Source organism: Odontomachus brunneus, unplaced genomic scaffold (genome assembly GCF_010583005.1).
Source record: "Odontomachus brunneus isolate Ranch 3 - 2012 unplaced genomic scaffold, Obru_v1 Obru_scaffold_027, whole genome shotgun sequence".
NCBI lineage: Eukaryota > Metazoa > Arthropoda > Insecta > Hymenoptera > Formicidae > Odontomachus > Odontomachus brunneus.
In genome coordinates this window covers 295,366-316,272 of record NW_022639477.1, presented here as the reverse complement: position 1 = coordinate 316,272, position 20,907 = coordinate 295,366, and the positions used below count along the sequence as shown (strand labels likewise).

General features: G+C 47.6%; 2 protein-coding genes and 1 pseudogene across 3 annotated transcripts; all 3 read left to right on the top strand.

Annotated features, from left to right (window-relative positions):
- The first annotated feature begins 60 nt into the window (after window positions 1–60).
- Window positions 61–2,826, top strand: LOC116842848. The gene is made up of 3 exons (XM_032812598.1): window positions 61–247; window positions 1,281–1,698; window positions 1,885–2,826. Exons 1-2 carry the CDS (start codon window positions 137–139, stop codon window positions 1,578–1,580), a joined length of 411 nt encoding a protein of 136 aa, XP_032668489.1. The 5' UTR covers window positions 61–136; the 3' UTR covers window positions 1,581–1,698; window positions 1,885–2,826.
- LOC116842850 lies at window positions 1,580–7,130 on the top strand (annotated as a pseudogene).
- A 212-nt stretch (window positions 7,131–7,342) lies between these two features.
- Window positions 7,343–20,903, top strand: LOC116842832 (leucine-rich repeats and immunoglobulin-like domains protein 1). 2 transcript variants are annotated; one of them, XM_032812569.1, is made up of 8 exons: window positions 7,343–8,458; window positions 12,016–12,184; window positions 12,688–12,821; window positions 13,305–13,566; window positions 14,734–15,000; window positions 15,102–15,347; window positions 15,646–15,847; window positions 18,583–20,903. In XM_032812569.1, exons 1-8 carry the CDS (start codon window positions 8,055–8,057, stop codon window positions 18,819–18,821), a joined length of 1,923 nt encoding a protein of 640 aa, XP_032668460.1. In that variant the 5' UTR covers window positions 7,343–8,054; the 3' UTR covers window positions 18,822–20,903. The 2 variants fall into 2 exon arrangements, with proteins under 2 accessions (XP_032668460.1, XP_032668461.1); XM_032812570.1 differs by lacking the exon at window positions 7,343–8,458 and adding an exon at window positions 8,479–9,800.
- The last annotated feature ends 4 nt before the right edge of the window (window positions 20,904–20,907 follow it).

The window sequence follows — 20,907 nt, the reverse complement described above, 5'->3', positions numbered from 1 at the left end:
CACGTTACCTTACCCAGAATTCGCTTTACCAACGATGCACGAGTGGTGGCAACACGCCGGCGATGACTGTCCCCAAGTCACTAGGCTCTGACGTAATTGCGCCAGTGGCCATAGTGTTTCGTTGAGATATCGAGAGATGGTAGCACAATACGTAAAACGCGACTCCACCATGCCGTGCGAATCCAGCGGCTCGCACAGTTGCGGACGAGTCCACCAAAGATGGCGGAAGACTTCGAAACTCGCGAAGGTGAGTATATATTATGATCGAGTTTGCTCAAGGAAATTACGTTAGCATTGTCTTATGCATTACTGATGAAGGGTTTGCTGTCATTTCATCGTTACCACTCGCGTCTTCATTAGGAATAGAGATAGGAAGGCAAGTGAAGGCTGTGAATAATGCAAAACTCGATTCTCCGTTTTCATGAAACTGTTTTAAAATCTTGTATTTTGAAAGTACAAAAAATGCATTCCGAGATATTGGTTGCGTTCAGCAGAAAAATAAATTCTTTCCGCTACGGTGGCAGCAACTTTGAAACTGTTGTAAGGTTTTCTGCTGAACGACACCAGCGATTTACGCTTTTCTAACATGTTTAGCGATCGCCATCCTTTCTAGCATACTTTCAATATGCTGGACCGTTTAGTAAACATGTTGGAAAAGCGTAAATCGCTAAGTGTCATTCAGCAGAAAATCTTATGAATAAAGCATTTTATGCTGGTAGCGTAGCACACACACAAAGCGTTTTTTCTGCTGAACGTAACTATTTTAACCTCAAACACTTGACAAGTGTGAAATGCAGTCGACAGCCTGGGAACAGTCTTTCCAAGAGAGCGTCGCGTTACAGCATTATGGGATACATTCGTCAGATATTAAATTTATCATTCGTAATATATTCGCAATACATACAATATAGGTGATACACAGGACTCCAATAATGTCTTTCATCGTCGGCTAAGATAATTTTACTCGAGCGCATCGTATTTGTATGATTGTATGCAACAGTGCATATATACATTCGTTGTATGTATTTAATATGTTGCAATTGTTGATTCTTTTCTAAATCAACAGTCATGATACAAAAATAAATATGTAGATATAATGCGCCCGAGCCAAAATGTTCTGATGAAAAGCATTGTTGGAACTCTGTTTACAGTTCAAAACTCGACGTTGCGCTTGTCGTGCAAGCGAAGCCATTGCGTTTCGAGGGTAGCATACAAGGGAAAGAAGCGTACACCGTGAATGCTCGTGAAGGAATGTTAATGATGTTTCGGTTTCGGTGCAGGAAGTGATGCTCGGTGGCAGTTGTCCGTCCTATATTTCACGAGTCGACGCGACGACGTCGGACGGATGCGCGCCAAACGACGCCTCGCTAGCCGCCGTCGCCGCGCATCCGACAGCATTCGTCGAGAAAAAAAGGCGCCCAATAAGAGCGATAGAAATGAAAAGTTCGAGGATTCGTGGCCGTGGCATCGCGCAGAAAGGGGACGGCGGGTCGAGCAACAGCCAGTCGGCTTTAAATCCCATCGTAAACACACTCGTCAGAGGCTCTCAACGTTGTCGCGGTGTGGGACCAACACCTTAATGGACTTCGATCTGCTGCGAGAGAACGTCCGCGCGACGATTCGAACGCGACGATACACCCTTGGACCTGAGAAAGCGTGAAATTTCCGCGCCACGCGGAAAGTATACACTCATCTTATGTATGTAGTCTGAATGTAGTTATTTGAAAGAGAAAAATATAAAAAGGAGAAGTAACATAATGTATGTCGCGAAAAATTCACGACGGATCTCGCGTGAATTAACGTTCCGTAGCAAAGCGCCCTTCCTGTTTTTCCGCGGGATTTCCATTTTTCTTCGTTTAACGACCGTTGTCCGGGCTGTTTCAGTGGAGCAGCGAAGATAAAGAGGGCGAGAGAATGCCGAATACCGTTCGCGCCAGAGGAGGAGAGTCACCAACGGGCGTTACATTGTGGTCCAATTTAGGAACGGTGAAAAGCTGGCCAAACTCGCGGCGACACGACACGACACGATACTACACGACACGGCACGACACGGTAAACGATGCGGCCTTAAACGACGTCCGTCTAGATTTAGATCGCCAGTATGTGCTTAACTCCCTTGCTCCCTCCTCTCTCTCGTGCAGCTCCTTTTACCCCTTTCGCGGTCAACCACGCGGCGCGGCGCCGCGTAAACGGAACGAACGAGCGAAAAGAGAGAGGAGGAGGGAACACGGAGAGAAAGGGGCCAGATGCCAGAAGCGTGAAAAAGCGGAGGCGAACACACACCGGCCCCTCTTACAACACGCACGATTTTAACGCAACCGCCGCGCTCCCTCGACAAAAGAGCGCGGGGCGTACGGGAGAGCAAGATCGATGGCGCCCGTGGCTCGAATTCCTCTACGACGCATTGCCGCGGATCGTAAATCGTTCGCGAGTGCACGCAAATATGATTAAAAGGCGAAATAAAATTAAGAAGAGAGATAAGAAGGAATAATTTATTACTTTATATGAGAGAAATCACACCCCTTTGTGTAGTATTAGATTGATGCAAAGAATTTGTCATGTTTGTCAAATAAAATAGACAATAAAACTATCCAATTTCGAAGGATTAATAATCTTTATGAATAAAATGAGAAATATCGACTAAATATTTTTCTTAGACACCACAAAAGCTTTCTCTATTTTCCTTTTAATATCTAAACTTCTAAATGAGAATCTAACAGAGAAATAACAAATCTTTTGCACTAATCTAATAGTTGCTCGTCATATCGACGTTCACCGATATATTGTCATTCGATTGTGTATGAGAAGTACTGGCTTCAGAGGAGACCTCTGACAACGCTCTCTTTTTAAATCGCCCCATCAGCTCGCATCTAACGGTCGCTACGTCGAGGAATAAGAAATACAAACAGCTGCGTACACTCCAGTGCGACCGCGGCCGTAGAGGCTGTTCCTCGCGCGCGTCCTCAACGCCCACGCCGGCCGATTATCTCCCAATATCTCAATGCAGCGTGTAAAACGCCTGTATCTTGTGCATATATACTCGAGCGCGACGCCCGCTCTGCTACCTTCCTCGCTCTGCTTCCACTCTCCGTTGCTCTCCTCCCGCTCTTCTCCTCTTCCTTTTTCTCGGCTCCGTTCCTTTTCTCGATAAGAAAAGGAAGAACTCGCCCGCATACCTTGGAGCTATGCGGTGCTCCGGTGAGATACGATATTACCTATGCCAGCGCCGAGGAGGAGGACAGGAGAGAAAGAATGAGCAGCGCGCGACAATAGACAATGTGTTCGCGACGACGATCGTCTAAGATCATCCGAGAGAAAGCAGGAAGACGCTATCGATCACTCGACTCTCTAAGTTGTACTCTTTGAGAAAAGAAGAACGAGAGAAGAAGGAGGAGGATGAGAAGGTGAAAAAGAACCCTCGCGTTGGAGAAAACTTTACTCGACATTCTCGACTCATCTTTCTTCCCTTTTTTCTCATTCTTTCTTTGTTTTTTCTCATTCCTTCTTTCTTCTTTTCAGAACCGCCAACATTCTCTCCGGCTGTGGCCGCGAGTTACGGGACCCTGCGTGCACATCGCCGTATCCCGGGATCAGACGCGAGGCGGACGCACGAATCGAAGGATCGGTTGCAGTTTAGTATTTTGAACTCCGGTAAGGTCATTAAACAGAGAGAAAGAGGGAGAGGGAGGAAAGGAGAAAGAGAGCCGGCGAGAGAGGCGAGAGCGCGTGACGCGGCCTCCTCCGAGGGCGGCCGGCGGCTGGCGCGGCGGCCGCGTGTGCGTTGGCGCCAGGCCGCATTCTCGCATTCGTTAACCGAGACGCGGAGTTAGACCCCTCGTCCGCGTACCTCGTGCCTCGTGCCTCGTGCCTCGTGCCCTCGCTTCTCGCCTGCCTGCCTTCCTTGCATTTCTCGGTTTGTCTCCCTTGCTGCCGTATTACTCTGTTTATGGCAGATAATACGAGCGATAACAAGCAGCGAAGACAAAGAGAAAATCCGCTCCCTTCCTTTCTCTTTCTTGCCTTTTGATTCCTCTACTTCTAAATTTCAATTTTCGCAATCGCGATTACACGATAAACAAGTAAATAGAAGAAGTAAATAGAACAAGAAATTAAGGGGATGTAAGAAAAAAAAAGAAATTGGAAAAAATTATGATGAATTACGCAAAATTACACGCAAGATTATTTAAGTTAGACTTTTGTACACAAAAATATGTGATAGAAAGACAACGACTGGTTATGGATAAATGAAGAATTGGATGAGATATTTGAACAATGAGATGAGATTTTAAAATGTAAGAAATAAAGAGTGAAAAAATATTGGAGAGAAAGGGAGGAAAGAAATTAGAAAGATATATATAGAAAAAAAAAAAAAGAAGAAATATTATAAGTAGGTGTAAAAAGAAGTGGGTGTAAAATAGAGTTTTTGTAAGATATAAGAAACAAAGAGTTGAGTGTAGAAATAGAAACAAAAATATCACTGCTGTGATATTTAGGATAAAAATATTGGTAGAGAAAGATTTAATATAAGATGTGGACGGATGAGTGTGACTAAAATAATGTCTTTTGTACGCCAAATCCTCTTTTTGACAATATATAGGTTTGAATTAATAGATATTTATCTATGTAGGTTTGAATTAATAGATATCTATCTAAGTAAAGAAATTCAAAATTAAACGCAATGACGATTGCTTGATCGTTTGATCGGTCCCTCATTTCAGTTCGAGAGATCGACACATATCTGAAAAAATTGGAACGATGTTGTCCGTTGTTGTTCCGCGGTTTGATGACCCTTTACGCCGAGGAAAGAGAGTGAGTGAGAAAGAGAGAGATTAGGCGAACCGCTGGCGCCAGCGCACGTAAGATACATCGGTGGCCGATGTGGAATAGCTTAAAGAGGATATGAAGCGAGTCCCTCGCGGTGGCGTCGAGAGCGAGAGAGAATTTGCACGACATACCTCTCGGCGAGTTACGGCACATAAATGGGTACGTAAATCACCCGCGTAAACAGCCACGTTATATAGAGGCGTTTACTCGGATGACAAGCGACCCGTGAAGCGCTGCCACCGCCGCCGCCGCATCGGCGAGCTCATTAAGTAATCGATATTATTTTACGATGGAACAGAGAAACCCTTGATAGAACACTTACGATCTCGGCATTACGGACACGCGTACTCCCGATCGCCTCGTCTCGCGATGATTAACGTACGTGAGAAGTTGGAGATTTATCTCGCCAATTTGTAACGGACGAAAGGCGACGCCTTTCTTGCGGCCCTTCGTTCTGATAGAAAGGAAGAAAGAAGGGGGAAAGAAGAAATCGCAGCTACTTACGATTTATTTCGTACATACCAGCCAAGCTCGCGTTTCGTAATAATTTCGATGTTTACTCGGGACGATTAAAAGCCGGACTCAAGGCGAGGTGAAAAAATGAATCTCTCCTCTCTCTCTCTTCCTCTTTCTGCGTGCGCGAGGAATCGAAAATTTAACTCGACGAAATGATACCGGTTTCTGTCCCTCTTGTCCGATCGAAAAGCGACGAAAAAGGAAGGTGTGTTCGCGATAAAAGCTACCGGGCTACTTGAGGCACCCGTTTTTATATAAATCACTCGCTGAAAACGCGCTTGGGCGCGCGAGAGAGAAAAAGAGAGAGAGAGAGAGACACTCGAATTTACGACGCCGTTCTTAATAATTGTCGTCGAAGATGAATCGGTCGAGCCATAAGTTCCACGACAACAATAACAACAGCTATATCTTTCAGCCCGCTTCGTACAGACCAGCATTCCAGAGAAATTCGTGTGTCTCCCTCGTGCACTGCCCGGCGAGCGCAACCGCACTTACGCCCCCAGCTCTTGTTCCAGAGCCACTACGAGAAAATGAAGTCGTCGGTAACATCTGTTGAAATTCTCGGCGATTAGCAACTTGACGCGTAATTTTCGCATGTATGTTTCCCACGTCGGTGGAGAATATTCTCGTGATCTGCGAGATCCACGCTTTCGACACGATTTCATACGTGTACGTGGCGAGAGCTCGGGGGAAGTTACGACCTTAATTCTCTTTTTATCTGAAGCCTTCGATTATTTCAGAGAAAATTCAAGTCCTTGGGCATCAGGCACACGAGAGCGCACATTCCCTGCGCTCTTTCTCTGTCACACGAACGGGAATTCACGGATCTGACGCTCGTGAGAATACAGAAGAGATATCTTTCGCATATCGATTTGATTCAAGTTTACAACTTACGACTAGTCGATCGGATAGACGAAAGGACGAGGGGGCCGTGGGAGATGCGGTCGTTATCGCTACGAAACGTCGGTGGCGGAGTAACGTTTACGGTTCCCGGTCAGCAGCCGGGGAGCAATGGCGATGGAAAGAGGAAGAAAAGCCAGTAGGGAGAAGGAGAAGGAGAGGGGGAGAGACAGAGAGAGAGAAACAGTGAAAAAGAGAGCACGAGAGAGTTATCTGGCGTATTTTCTTTCATACGTCGCGCACCGTGCGAAGCGGTTAAGCAAAGGTCAAAAGTTGAGCAATCAGTCCGCTCTTATCGGTGCAAACACCGCCTGCCGGCGTGTGCAGCGTGATGGATACCGAGGGAAGAGAAAAGAGAGGGAGGAGGGAGAGGGAGGTTGATGAATCTTCCGCTTGTCTACTATTGAAACGCGATCCCCGCGGTTTTCGTCCTCCTACGATCAGACTTCGAGAGACAAGATGAGAGAGAAACCTCTCGCTTTGGTCTCGAGACTTCCGTAATAATCGAATAAGCGATTAAAAAGAAGTAAACATCAACGAGATGACGATGACGATGTGGGGACCGGGATTGATAAGCGCGATAATCCACGGCGAGGGAGGCGAACGAAAGAGAGAGAGAGAGAGAGAGAGAGGGGGGGAGAGAGAGAGAAAAGTAGCTCGTTGGGGCACGACAGGAGTACGAGGAGCAGTGGGTAGGTAGGTAGGTAGGTAGGTAGGTAGGTAGGTAGGTAGGTAGGTAGGTAGGTAGGTAGGTAGGTAGGTAGGTTCACGAGGTGAACAAGAGCGGGTTGGAAAGAGGGACGAGGGAACGAGAATACGCACAGTGGGGTGTGGTGCGCGCAGGGGGAGCGCGCGAGGAGCAACTTCGGGCCGTTCGTTCGTTCGTTCGTTCGCTTGCTCGCGAGTGAGCCGCTGTAAGAAAAAGAAGACGAGCTCCTGCTCGTCGTGTACGCGTAACGTACGACGGGGAGTCGTAAGAAGAGCGAAGAAGAGCCGGAGGAATCGCGCCTGCCGAAGGCGAGCGGCGCCACGGTACCCCCGACGCGACGTTGCGACTATAAGTAAGTCTCGCGCTGCGCGCCGCGGCTTAATGCCGTTGCCGCGTCCGTGGCGCCAAGAGGAAGGCCCATTGGCAGCGATAAGCCCCTTTCGTGTCTGATACACACAGCACGCAGAGGAGAGAGCGAGAAAGAGGGAGAAAAAGGGAGAGGGAGGCGGTGAACTTATATTTCCGTAGGATGGTGTGGATCAGCAACAGTGCAGATAACACGTGGCTGTCAGTCACTGCTAGTGCCCGAGCGCGCGCGCTCCTCCGCTGTGTCAGTTCCTGCCAGTGATCAGTGTGGATCGGGTGTGTAGCAGTAGTGTTCTAACGGAGTAATACGCGTAACGCGACGACGACGACGACGGTGGTGGCTGCGCCGTATTCGTCCCCCAATCACGCTATGCGACATCGTATTATCGCGCGTTATTAACGAAAGAAAGTCGCGCGCGATTTCTGAAATCGCGAATCTCACCGTAGACATATCACGCGACTCCTGCGTATCGTGTGCATACAACATCAACGAAGAGGAGGTGGTGAAGGTGGTGGAGGTGGTGAAGAAGGTGGTGAGGAAGGAGGAGGAGGAAAAGGAGAGGAAGAAGAGGACATAGACTCGGGAGAGATCTTTGCGCGCAAGAGGGTGCGCGCGGTCGGTTCGCGAACCCCCTCGACAGCGTCGTCGTGGTTGCCCGTCGCGATCGTGGCTGATAATCAACCCAATCGTCGCGTCGATCGCTCTCCAAGTCGATTCTCCCGACGTCGAGTGACGGCTATGTCCAGTGTAGTCTATACTTTGCTGGGCCTCGCGAGCCTCCACTGCAGCGTGCGCCCCGAGATCAGCCCGTGCACCTGCCGGCAAGAAGAGTATGCCAGTCCCGTTATCAACTCGGTGCAGCCGGTGGCCGCAACAGCCAACGCGAACAACAATGCCGCGACCGGAGGTGGCGGCGGCGGAAGTGGCGGCGGCGGTGGTCACCACAGGGGACGTATCGAGGTGTGGTGCGAGAAGATGGAGTCGTTCGACGATGTGGCCGAGGCGTTACACGGCAAATTCACCCCCGAGCAGCAAATCTCCCTGCGGGTGACGCACTCGAATTTGCGGGATATATCGCAACATGACTTCAAGGAGCTAAATATGTCCATCACCCGGCTGTACCTGAACCACGACAATCTCGGGTGAGTGCGAGATCACGGTGACGATGACGATGACGATAACGTTACGCGAACGATCACGCGACGACCCGCTGCGTTGCGTCGGGTCGGCGGTTTCTGTTTTGCTGCACGAGAACGCGCGACACTCCTGGAAAATATTATTAACCCTTTGCGATCGTGTTGTCGAGTCCACCTCGACATTGCGTTTTGTTCCAACTGATTCTATAGGCCTTTACCTGTCGATAGTACACTGTAAGTTGGTTGTTGCATTAATTGAATGCGAAATATTGAAGTAAAACACGCGGTATTATCGCGAAGTAAGCGAGTTTTTACGTAACTAAACGAAATTCTGTATTAAGGCTCTCAAACATTCAATCAACAGGAATTGTGACCAACAATAGCCGCGCAAGGATGTTGGAAGGTAGCTGATCCCGAGTCGAAATTTCAGTTTTACTTTGGGCCTGAACTTTCTAACATCTTTACATTCTGAAGGATCAGTATATATACACAAAGAAACTGAAATCTTACTTAGGAGGACTTCTAAATAACAGCTCAGATAGCACATGTCCATGTCAAAAACTGGGATATAAGATCTTTTTAAGACATCTTTAAGCCTTAAACTTAAAGACGTCTTATGTCCACATGTCATACCCCTTGTCCACAGCCTTGCTTTAATCTTTAAGCTGTAATAAATTGACCAACCACAGTCGATTATTTTAAAAATAATCAACTGTGGTTGATCAATTTCTTATGGCGTAAGAATTAAAGCAAGGTTGTGGACAAGGGATTAAAGTCGACTTAAAGACGTCTTAAAGACGTCTTATGTCCCAGTTTTGGACATGTGTGTTGTCTGGGAGAAAACGCACGAAACACCACCTGTAGGTTCTAAAGAAGACTCTGAGTAAAGCTGATAGATTAAACGGAATCAAAAGAGATTGATATTGCGATATTAATTGATTGAGGTTTTGGAACGTCAAACTAGAGAGAGATGTTAAATGGACTGTTGAGGTCGAAAGTAGAATCAACATTTCGACCTGGCATGCCTCACATACGTTTAAGACCGAGGAGATATCGCGACGCATACGATACTAACGATAAAAGGAGAGAAACGAAGAAAGAATCGCCGTCTATCTGACCACGGTTACTACACCGCGCGTGGTACAACGTCGCGTTGTATGAAGATAGCGATACTTATCGTCCGCGACTTTCGCCCTCACTTCTTTCTTTCGTTCGGTCAGTATATCGTCGCGCGCCTCGATGATGTGTCAAATCCGCGGGACTCACGAGACGCCCCGTTAATCCCCGGGAAATCGCCCGACGGACGACCTATCCGGAGGACAAATGGCCGAATTGCATCAACCAAGTGGTGAGCTTCCCAACGGTGAAAACAACGGCGTCTGCCTTTGTTCGTCTCGAAGGGAAAACAAAGACAGACATGTGATTTAACTGTAGGTCAACTTACCAAGAGGCTGGTGCGACCGGACTCCGAGTCGCACGGCGACGAAAACGGGAGGAGGCCGACGCCGCGCGCGCGTCTGTCATTCGCAGTAAACTAGCTGCGCGTATAGTCCGTCTGTAAGTGTGCCATACACGTCGATACTACTGGCGGCGGCCAGTATCTTTGCAAAAGGTCATCGTCTGCTATTGCGGACATTGAATGGAGACGTTTGTACATGTACAACAAAGAAACGATCTTAATTCTCACAACGAGTATTTGCGAAGGCGTCCGCGGCTCCGCGGCGTGTAACGCGCTCGACGAAGAACGTTACGTGCACGATACGCCGGAGGAGACGCAGCCGAACGGCGACAGACGGACAGACAGACAAGCGGATGAACAGCGCGAGCGAGATCAGCGCCGAAATCTCACAGTTCATCAAAAATCAGCGTCGAAATCATAAAAACCACGTCAATCGCTGACGGGCAATTCGTAACGGCACATTTCGTCAAGAAAACATGCTCGATAATAGGATATCGGTATCTGACAGTTCTCGAGGCGGGGGAGAGTGTTTCTTTTTATTTTTTGTATATTTTCGTGGCGCCCGACGTTATTAGGTAATGCGATATGTACATGATATGTACAACAGCGCGTCGCGCGCGACTTCTCTTACACGAATCTACGACGTACCGTACTACTGAGGGAAGAATGTCTGGTATTTGTAACTATAATCACGTGGAGAAATAATTATAAATCGTAGTCGTGGGAACCATTTTCTTAAATTAAATTCTACTACAATGTTAGTTACGGTAGCCCTGTGCGCCTATCATTGCTAGCATTTCCGTGTCGGAGCAAACGAAAAGTATGATTGTGGAACCGGAAAGAACTGTAATTTCAGTTAGATGAATCATTTCTTTTCTCTTAGAGTACACGAATTTCGCAACGCGCATTCCGACCACCGCCGCGTACGTGTACGTCACGGCGAGAACGCGGCCGATGACGTTAAATGTTATCGCCCGCGACGATCGGAAGCAGGATATCGCGGCGGACTGGAGATACCAGTTGCGCAACGACAACTGTCATAGAGAGGTTGAATGAACCGCGATAAATCGTCTCGGTGCTCCCGGTGGAAAAATCGACCCGCAGCGAATTCGCCGCCGCCGCGCCGTGGCGCGACGATTTCGAGTTTCTCTCCGGCGTCACCGCGCGCGCGCGCACCGGTGTCATTATCTTCCCTCGGAATAACGTCTGTCCGGTGGCCGTCGTTCTTTACGAGAGTGACAACACAAAGGACCAGCTACCGGTCTTCCTTGATGATCCTACCGCGCGTGTCGTCGCGACGCGAGAAAGGCGAGAAACGGAGGCGCGAGAGAAACCTACGGTCCTTGAAGAGGTATATGCGAATGGTCTCCTCGTCGGCCACGCCGAGTATCCTCGCGCGAGACAGCCAAGACGGCTGGCAAGGGTAGGGAAGGGAAAGGAAGCGAAACGGGGGGGAGCAAGAATGAAATCTTAATCGTGCCTGACCCCTTCGCGTTATCAGCGAGCAGCGCGTTGTTTATCATCGTGGAATAATTAAATAACGAGGCGCAGTGAGCCAACGCGCGTTATAAGTGAATAATCGAACGATAACAACTGGCGCGTCGCCGCTTTTTCGAAAGCATTGGCCCAGCTCCGGCTCCTGGTCGCTTATTACACGAGCGATAAGCAACGCTGCAACATAGTAGCAAAGAAAGTGTAAAGTTGTGAAATATTAGATGATATCAATTAGAAGTCTCTTTTTTCTCTCTCTCTCTCTCTCTCTCTCTCTCTCTCTCTCTCTCTCTCTCTCTCTCTTTCTTTTCTTTGTTATTTCACGATAATTTCTCGATCTTATTATTTCTTCATTTTCTTATTTTAAAGTATGGCAATTTCCCCATCTAGATGCTACACAAAATTATATTGTTCTTTGCTTCTTTTTTTTTTTACATTATTACTATATGCTAAATTTACTTATCCGGTGCATACTCCAACCAACAATGTCAGCGCGCTAATGCTCCTTCACTCTAGGATTAAATAAATACAATGCGCGCGAGTGGAACACGCAACTTGTGCGCGAATTGCGAACATTCTTCCGAACCATCGCGAGAAACGTGACGATTTTCAGGCTCGTGGACGGCGACGTCTTCGCCGGTATGGAACGGACGCTATACCTGAGCCTCGCGGACAACGAGGTGCCGTCGATACCCAGGCACATCTTGTCACACATGTCGCTCCTAATGACCCTGGACCTCAGCAGGAACCGGATCAGCCGCATCGATTCGGACGACTTCAAGGTGAGGATCGCGCGCGGATCGGACTTAGGTCCGCGCCTGAGATTCGCACGAGCCGCGAGAAAACTCGCGCGAGGTCGCGTTGATGTTGACGTCGCGAGAACGTTGAGACGAGATGCGCCACGACGCACGCGACCAGCCACGTGCCGTAAATGATTTATTGTTCACGTGGTCTGGAGTTTTCGCGTTTCAGATCACCGGCGAAGAGAATCTCGCGCTTGTGCTGTCCGCCAATTCGAAGGCTTACTGCGCCTTCGAATTAGCGTTCTTACTACCGGAAGATCGGTGATGGAACGTGGATTATGGACGTGGGTGAACGCGAACGATAACTGTTTTTTTAAAAGAAGAGTTTTCTAGAAAAAGTTGATACGCATCTATTAGGTTTTCTATTTCTGTATCGATCGTGACTTATCAAAAAGAAAAAAGAAAATTCAAGAGAAAATTCATAGAACAATTGTATAAAGTTTGCGTAACATCACGATTTCATGATATCTCCTTTGTTTCAGTACAATCCGATGCTGCAACATTTGTCCATGGCGGGGAACGCGATCATCGAGATGGCCCCGGGCTCGTTGCCGCCGCTAGTGAAGCACCTGCACGTCGGCAGAAATCACCTGAACAGCTTGAATCGCACTCTTAGGTACGATCGACGTTTTTTACTTCCCATTTTGCCATCTCCCTCACTCCCACGCGGCAATTTCGCAAATCTCAGCGGAGGAATTCGCAGAACCAACTCTCGCGACTAATTCTCATTTACGTACGTACATGTTGCTGTTTACTATCGTCTAGCGGTATCTCTTATCAAACTCGCTCCGTTGACATCATCTCGCAAGGCAACGCGAAGCGGCCCGCGGTGACACGCGCGCAAATCGCTGACTGCGGGGAAACCGCGTGCTCGAGTCGACCGATTGCTGAAACTCGGACTCTCAAGACTGATCCGACGGGATGAAATCACTCTCTCTTTCTCTCGATCTCTCTCTTTCGCGAAGAGGAAGAGCGAGAGAAAGAGCGTTCGATCGAGCTCTTAGCGAACGTGCGTAAAACAGGATTTCCTCCCGCCTCCCTCCTGCCGCTTTCTTCGTGGATTTAGCCACGTGCCTACCCTCGCACGTATTGCTTGCAGAGATCTGAATCAACTCGAGTGGTTGTTCATTAATGCTAACGAGCTCACGTCACTCGACGGCGAGCTACCGTCCTCCGGACACAATCTCAAGATGCTTTACGCCGTGGATAACAAGTTGACGCATCTGCCGGCCGAGTTCCGTTACCTCCATCGTCTGGAGAGCCTCTTCCTCCAGCACAACAAGATTCGAAATCTCGACGGCACTCTGCAGAAGGCGAGGGGCCTCAAGTTCTTGGAGCTCTCGTACAACGAGCTGCAAGAGGTATTTGGCCCCGCGACGCTTACGTCACGCGCGCGTGCGTGAGAGAAAGAGAGAGAGAGAGAAAGAGAGAGAGAAAAAGAGAGACCCTTGTGTTTTATACTGGAGCTTTTAAACTTGCCTTTTAAATACCCGTTCCCGATTTTTAGGACGGGGCGCAAACAAACGCTCAACGTGTCTTCAGCTGTGTCTGCTGCTGGGTCTTGTCCGCTCTCGCTCGCTCGCGATGTCTCAGCGGACACAAGGAGAATATCAGTCCCCTCTTTTGAATAAACGAACCCTCCTTAACACATTGTTGACTGGCCATTTTAAGCGTCAATGGCCGTCTATTATTTTGCACCGGCTATTTTCCATGTAAAGCCCGTATTAGGTTACTGACTGGACAGGCCGACCTAACTGCCGACTCTTAGGGTCTTTGTTCCAACTTCTTGCTAAGTTAACTGATAGTTAAATCATGTGTTTGTCTAAGTTGAAGGAAGAACAAAGACAGACATATGAATAAACTATCAGTTAACTTACCAAGAAGTTGGAACAACCGGTCCTTAGTGGACCAACCACAGTGAGGCTGCTTCACTGTAGCAGATTGGTCTGTTCAGTCCGCAATCTGATACGGGCTTAAGTCTACATCGGCACATTGTTTCAACATTGTTCGTTTCCGATCGCTTCTTTCGTTTTTTTTTTCATCAAAACACCATATCGATGAACAATGTGTCAAAATCAATGAAGGGATTGTTGGAGCAGATCGATTGAGGATGAGACAAACTCGCGGAACGTCGTGTGTCAGGCGAGCGCATTCGGAGAGCACGTGCTCTCGTTGATACGCTTTAACGCGCCGTGACGCGCCGGACGCAGAGTCGAGGCGTTCGTTCGCGCTAAAGCGCGCCGTACATTGAGTCAATTTACCACAACGTAACGTAATTATTGCCGCCTTCCGCCAGGCGGAAGGATCTCAAGCCTCCCTCCCTCTCTCTTTCTCAGCTGAACAGACGTCTCTCGCGCGTCTCTAGACTTTCCTGTCTTATATTTTCGTGCGTCTCACTCGCTCGCACGCGACACATCGTCGTCGTCGTCGTCGTCGTTGTCGTCATCGTCGTCGGTCGTTGAATTAATCACGCCTCGCGATCACACATGGATAGCAAATTGAACGGACGCTGAATTGTGCCCCCTCAGTTGAACGCGGACGATTTCATAGAAGCCGAGATGTTGGAGGACCTCGAGCTCGGCCACAACTCCCTCAAATCGCTTGGCGGCGCGGACGGCGACGGGAACGGTAGCAGCGCCCTTTACCCTCTCAGGTCACTCAAGTGTCTGAACCTGACGCACAACGAGCTACGCGAGTTCTCCCTGACGTCCTTGCGCGGTCTACGCGAGCTCAGGCTGCTCGACCTGTCGAACAACCGAATCGCCAGACTGCACAGGGGCAGGTCTTCCTCGGAGGTAGGTATCTTAGCATCGAAGAAGACGCTGAACCGAGGCTCGACAATGACTAATCCGATGACGAACGATTTGTTTCGGATTCGCGCTCTTCTTTATCGCAGAATCTCGTGGAAGAGGAAGGCGAGGAGATTGCAGGCGGCAACATTCAGGACATATGCCTTCAGCATAACGAGCTGCGCAGCTTGGACGGCTCGGTGTTCCTCGGTATGAAGGAGCTGCAGAGACTCAACCTCAGTCACAACGCGCTGGGTCCTACGATCGGGCCCCGCGACCTGCACGGTCTCGACGGGCTGCGTGTGCTTGATATCTCGCACAATCAGCTCACTACGCTTGAGGATACCTCGGAGGTAGATTAAACACACTTTATTCTCTCTCTATCTCTTTCTATATCTATTAAGTTGTTGTACAAAAGTCGTCGCGTTTCTCAAATAAAATAGAAAATGAAATTGTACAATTTCGAAGGATCAATAATTTTTGCGAACAAAATGAACAATTCGGTATCTTTCTAGACATCTAACGAACACTTCCCATTTTCCTTTTAATAATCAAACTTTCTACGAGAATTTAACGAGAAAATCGCCTTTTCTCTTTTGCTCCCTTGGAAGAGAAACTGCGAAGGAATAGAATAATCGATTGTCGTTGCAGACGTGGCTGCCATCCTTGGAGGAGCTGAACGCGTCGCACAATCGCTTGGTCACGTTGTCCGGCCGCGACTTTCGCGGTTTCCCGGTGCTGTGTTGGGCCGACGTGAGTGTCAATCAGATACGCACTCTTATGCCGGAGCTAGTGGCCAATACGCGGTGCACGATTCACGGAGTCCCCGACGTACTACGTATATATCTTCAAGGTGAGTTTATATCGGGATCTCTCTCTCTCTCTCTCCTTCTCACGAAACGTCCCTCGCCGCGCCACAGCCATCTCCGTCGCTGTCGTCCTTTCAGTATAAGTCTTTCAGTATCGCTTTCAGTACTTAACACTTTCGCTACCGCGTGTACGTGACAACCCCATTCGCGTGTGCACGTGTACGTGTACAGGATTGTTTACGATAACGTTATATAACGGCGACCAGAGGGCGTTAAAATTAAACCCAACGCCACGCTACGTTAAAAACGCACGATATAATCGAAGAATAATTTCCAATATTGAATTTCGTAAACCAAGGACAAGGAATGAGAATTAGAGCTTTAAGATGCGATAACATGGAAGAAAATAATAAATATTGGTTAGTATTAGGTTAATAAAGTGAAGAAAAAAGTGAAGAGAAAAGAAAAAAGGATGGGCAACTAGTAAATTATGGAGGGAAAAAGAGAAAGCAAAGAAATAGACAATTTCCCGAAAAGTGGAGGAGATAATGTTGGTATCAAGGAAAATCTCTACATGATATAATTTAAAGGCTTATTCTTTGTAATTGCACTGCTGATGCAATGAATTGAAGTGAGACAAGTATGTTTTCTCACTCTGACTTTTTGCATTAGTTCAGCAGTGCAGTTACACTAAAGAACAGATCATTAAATTATATCGTGTAGAGATTTTTTTGGTACCAACATTATCTTCTCCACTTTTCGGGAAATTGTCGTCTGACCGGTTTAAAGATTTGACAAAAAGTGAAGAGAAAGGAAGAGATAGTATAGATCACTTCGTGAAGGAATATAAGATAGCAAGGAATTGGTTTAAAGATATGGGAAAAATGTAGAGAAAAGAAAAAAAGATGGGCAAAAAACTATTATGGAATGAAAAAGAAAAAGCAAAGAAAGAAAAAGAAAGAGAGGAAAAATGGAGAAAGGATAAGAAGTTGGAAAGAGAAGATATAAAGGAAAGAGAAGATATAATAGGAGGAGAAGATATAAAGAAGAAAGCTGGAGTTAAGTAGAGCTAGAAGAACTTAGATAAGATTAGATAGTGTTAGACAGAAGCGAATGATAGCATGAATGTATGCGTGAAAAGGGTGTGTGAGTTAAAGTATAAATTGTAAACCAAATCTTTACTTCTTGGCTGTTAGCTGAAGCATGAATAAAATTGATTTGAATTTTGAAAACCAATTGCGCGCGAGAAATGATAATATTCTACTCTTTTTCTCCGTCCGAAATGTACACGGGATACGTTCCGGTAATGCCACGTGAAACGACTTTCGAAAACGAAAATGTTAATCGGCTTATTTTTGATTGTAATATTGCGTCGACAAGAGGAAGACGAATACACGCTGTACGTTATCTATCGTACATCTGCACAACGTGCGAGAGACTCTGTATAAGCGAACGGTAATCGAGTTAACTGTCGTAGAAGAGACTCTGATTCCTATAGAAGAGCCTCTGCTTGGTGACACGATAGTTAGCGACGTAACAGATCCCAAGTCCGCTTTGAAACAATCGTCTTCGTTCGAGTCTTCGTTGTGCTTCTTCTACATCGAACGAAAAAAAATCAGAGAAAACGCGACATCTGAAAAAAATCTCTGCTCGATGTTATTACTACCGGAATGATTTTCATCTAAACTCGATATCTCCTCGGAATCTGACGACGTTCGTCTCTCGTCCCACGTGCTTCCGTCATTCCCAGCGGATTTCGTCCGCTAAATATTATTCACAGTAATCGGCACACGATTAAACTCAATTAGGTCGTTAGACGTTAATCGAAGAGAATAGAAATACGATACGAGACACGACACGACTCGACTTGGCGCGGTGCAGCGGCATCGCATAATTAATAAACACTGCTTGTAAAGTCTAACGTGGACAGACAAATAGGAGGAAAACGAGCGAAATGAGTGAGTGTGTGAGTGAGAGTGAGAGAGAGAGAGAGAGAGAGAGAGCAAGCAAAATAGAGAGAGAGGGAAAGAGGGAAAGGAAGGCGAAGAGAGCGATCGGGCGGCTCGTAAGAGGCGGAATGGAGGCGGAGAGAGACAGAAAATAAATTACTCGCTGATAATGGTTAGTCTCAGTTTGGTTCTGGAGGCGCATATTATTTGTTACATTTCTTGCGATAACCCTCGCTGTGGCGCCATCTCGAATTATTTATTGTATACTGGAGTCTCTCTCTCTTTTTGTCTCTCTCTGAGCTTTGGAGTTGAGCTGTTATTATTGTTAATATCGTCTTCGCGAGAGCACATTATCGCGCCCAATCCCGTTATCTTCCGCGGCCGGTCTCGAGTCTCGTAATCGGACACTCTCTTTCTCTTCCTCGCTCACGTTGGGAAAGCTGCTCCCTGGACTGTCGTAGCCGGGAGCGCGACTCGGAATCGGCGAAAAATTCGCCGGCCGTGCGAACGGCGATTTGTTGCCGTTTCAAAACGACATATAACGGCACTAACAAACGGCTAATCTTCGTTATCGCGGCTGGCGCCACGTCGCCATTAATCCCGCACGTCTTTATGATAAATTTTTCACGATAATTCACGTAAAAATAATTGTGATCAACACATTGCCGATCATGACTCGCTAATTTAGGGCTGCAACGAGGAGAGGCTCTCCCTCGCGTAAGTTTTTCTCATTCCATCCCTCCTATCTTCTTCCTCCTCTCTCGTATCGTATCCAACAACCAGACCCTTATTACATACACACGTACAAAATAGCGCTTTGTTGCCCGCAGATAATCCCGTGCTGTGCGATGCCGGCCTGGCCGACCTGACCGTCGCGCTCGAAGTAAATCACGCCAAGGTTTATGGGATCGGCAGCGATTGCCCAACCACGACGACATCGGCGCCGACGGTCGAGTTGACGTCGGTGATGCCGCCGGCGCCGTTACCGCCAACGCTGCTGTTGGCCGCTGCGGCGGCCGCGGCGGCCGCATCTGGCGGCAACGTGTCCTTCGCCGCCACCCTCGAGTAGGGGGTTGTGCGTCGCGACCCCCCCGGTGGTGGTCCCCCTTCGAGAATAGTCGCGCGAACAATCACATCGACGAACGCGGAATGAGAAGACACTGAAGCAAAGGGAAAGAGACAGAGAAAACTGAGGAGGCAGGAGAAGTAGAAGAGAAATTCGCGGCGAAGCAAGTCGGAGAGAGCTCGCGGCTCGTTTGTTTGTTCGTTCTTGCAGAAGACCGCGTGGAAGGATCGTGGCGAGGATTCGGCTGGGAGAAATCGGCGACGCATCATCACGCGTTGTTGTTTTCGTCACGAGAGGGATATGCGAAGAGAAAAGAGGAAGAGATCCACCTAAGCGCGAAAGGAACGATCGTCGACAGTGCGACATGCCGTCTCTCTAGACACCCACACTAGTACGTATCGCGTGTATATCGTGCGTGAATGTAACAAGGGCTCGGCACTCCAAGTATCCGCCCTCGGGGAAACTCGAGTGCGATGGACGAGACCCTTGCGCGCTCCTTTATACATTGTAAATAGTCTCTATCAGCGGAAAGTTCGCTATGCCCATTCGCATACGTGGTAAGCAGTCTTTAATTTAGTGTTCTTTCTCGTCACACGCACATACATACATACATCGCATGGATAAGGAATAGGAAATATAATTGGCGACGTGTTCGTGCGTTTCTCGAACGGAACACCGTCAGCTCGTTCGCGGAACTCGCGACGCCGGCCCGCCGATCAACTCATGTTTCATACTCGCCTCGTCGTCGTGTGTCTTTTCGCGAAGCATCCTCGCGACGTCGCTCTCAGCGAGACACTCGTCAGATCTCCGGCTGGCCGCACGATGTTCCACTGTGTGCGAATAATTCGCCGAGTAGATTTCGGTCCTCGATCGAATTCCTTCGATGGACGTGTGTATATGTAAATGGATTCCCGGCGGGTCAATGGAGCAAATGAAATCTGTTAACTTATGCCGTGGCACGGGCAGATTGGCAGTGGGCGATCAATTGACTCCTCCGTTAACTCGTGCCAATAGGGGCGAATTGTTATCAGCGTGCCTCCGCGCATACATAATAGATCGGCCCGTTTCTGTGCGCAAACGCGCGAGGAAGCCCATGCTCATGCAGGTATGAACGATTAAGGTGAACGCGTGATAATTCGCAGAAGATTCGCGGAAAAAAGCGGCGTGCGCGTACAAGAAAGAGAGGGAGGGAGAGAGGGAAAGGGGAGAGAGAGAGAGAGAGAGAGAGAGAGAGAATACGTTGCTCTCCTCAAGTTGAAAATCCGTAATTATTAGCTCGCACTAACCGCTAATCGTCGATCTATAAAATCGCAGGATCGTGAAGTAATTTCTTCCGCCTGATTCTCTTTAAACGTACATATATTGCAGAAAGGCAGCCAATAATACGACTGCTAGCTTAATTAGCTAGAACTCAGAATCAAAATAATTTATCTGTTAAGTATTTTAATAACGGAGGAAATCCTGCGTCGAGGACATCGCGAAAACCGCGAAGGAAATGATTAAGTATTACGATATCGGCTAACAACGCGCACTTGATGAGAGCGAGCGAGTGAGCGAGTGTTCGCTCATACTACAAAACACATATCGCGGAAAATGATCAAAATGTCAGTTCGAGAGTTCCACACGTCGTATTGGTCTTGCTTATAAATGAATCTCTCGCGATGTCTGCAAGCGCTATTACGTACGGTAGGTACCATTTATACATATGTATATGTACATATATATATACTTATAAAAAGACAAAGCAGAGACCTGTTTATAATTTTAGTATCTAAGTTATTTATCCGCACTGTGATTCGCAAATCGATCCCTTTTCTCCGATTATCTTTACACCCGAAGTCCCGAAAGATCGTAAGAAATTCTTATGATAAAAACTACACAAACTAGGAAAACTAAATGAGGAAAAAAAGAAAAGAATATATCGTGACAACGGCGAACGACAGTACGATCGAATGAAAAATTGTGCCGATATTTAGGTAGCGACGTGTGTGGTATGTTACATATCTAATATGTATAACTTTTATTGTAGTATAGACGTCACAACTTTTATTAATAAAGACTACTCTCGTAAGGAGGGATATAGAATAAG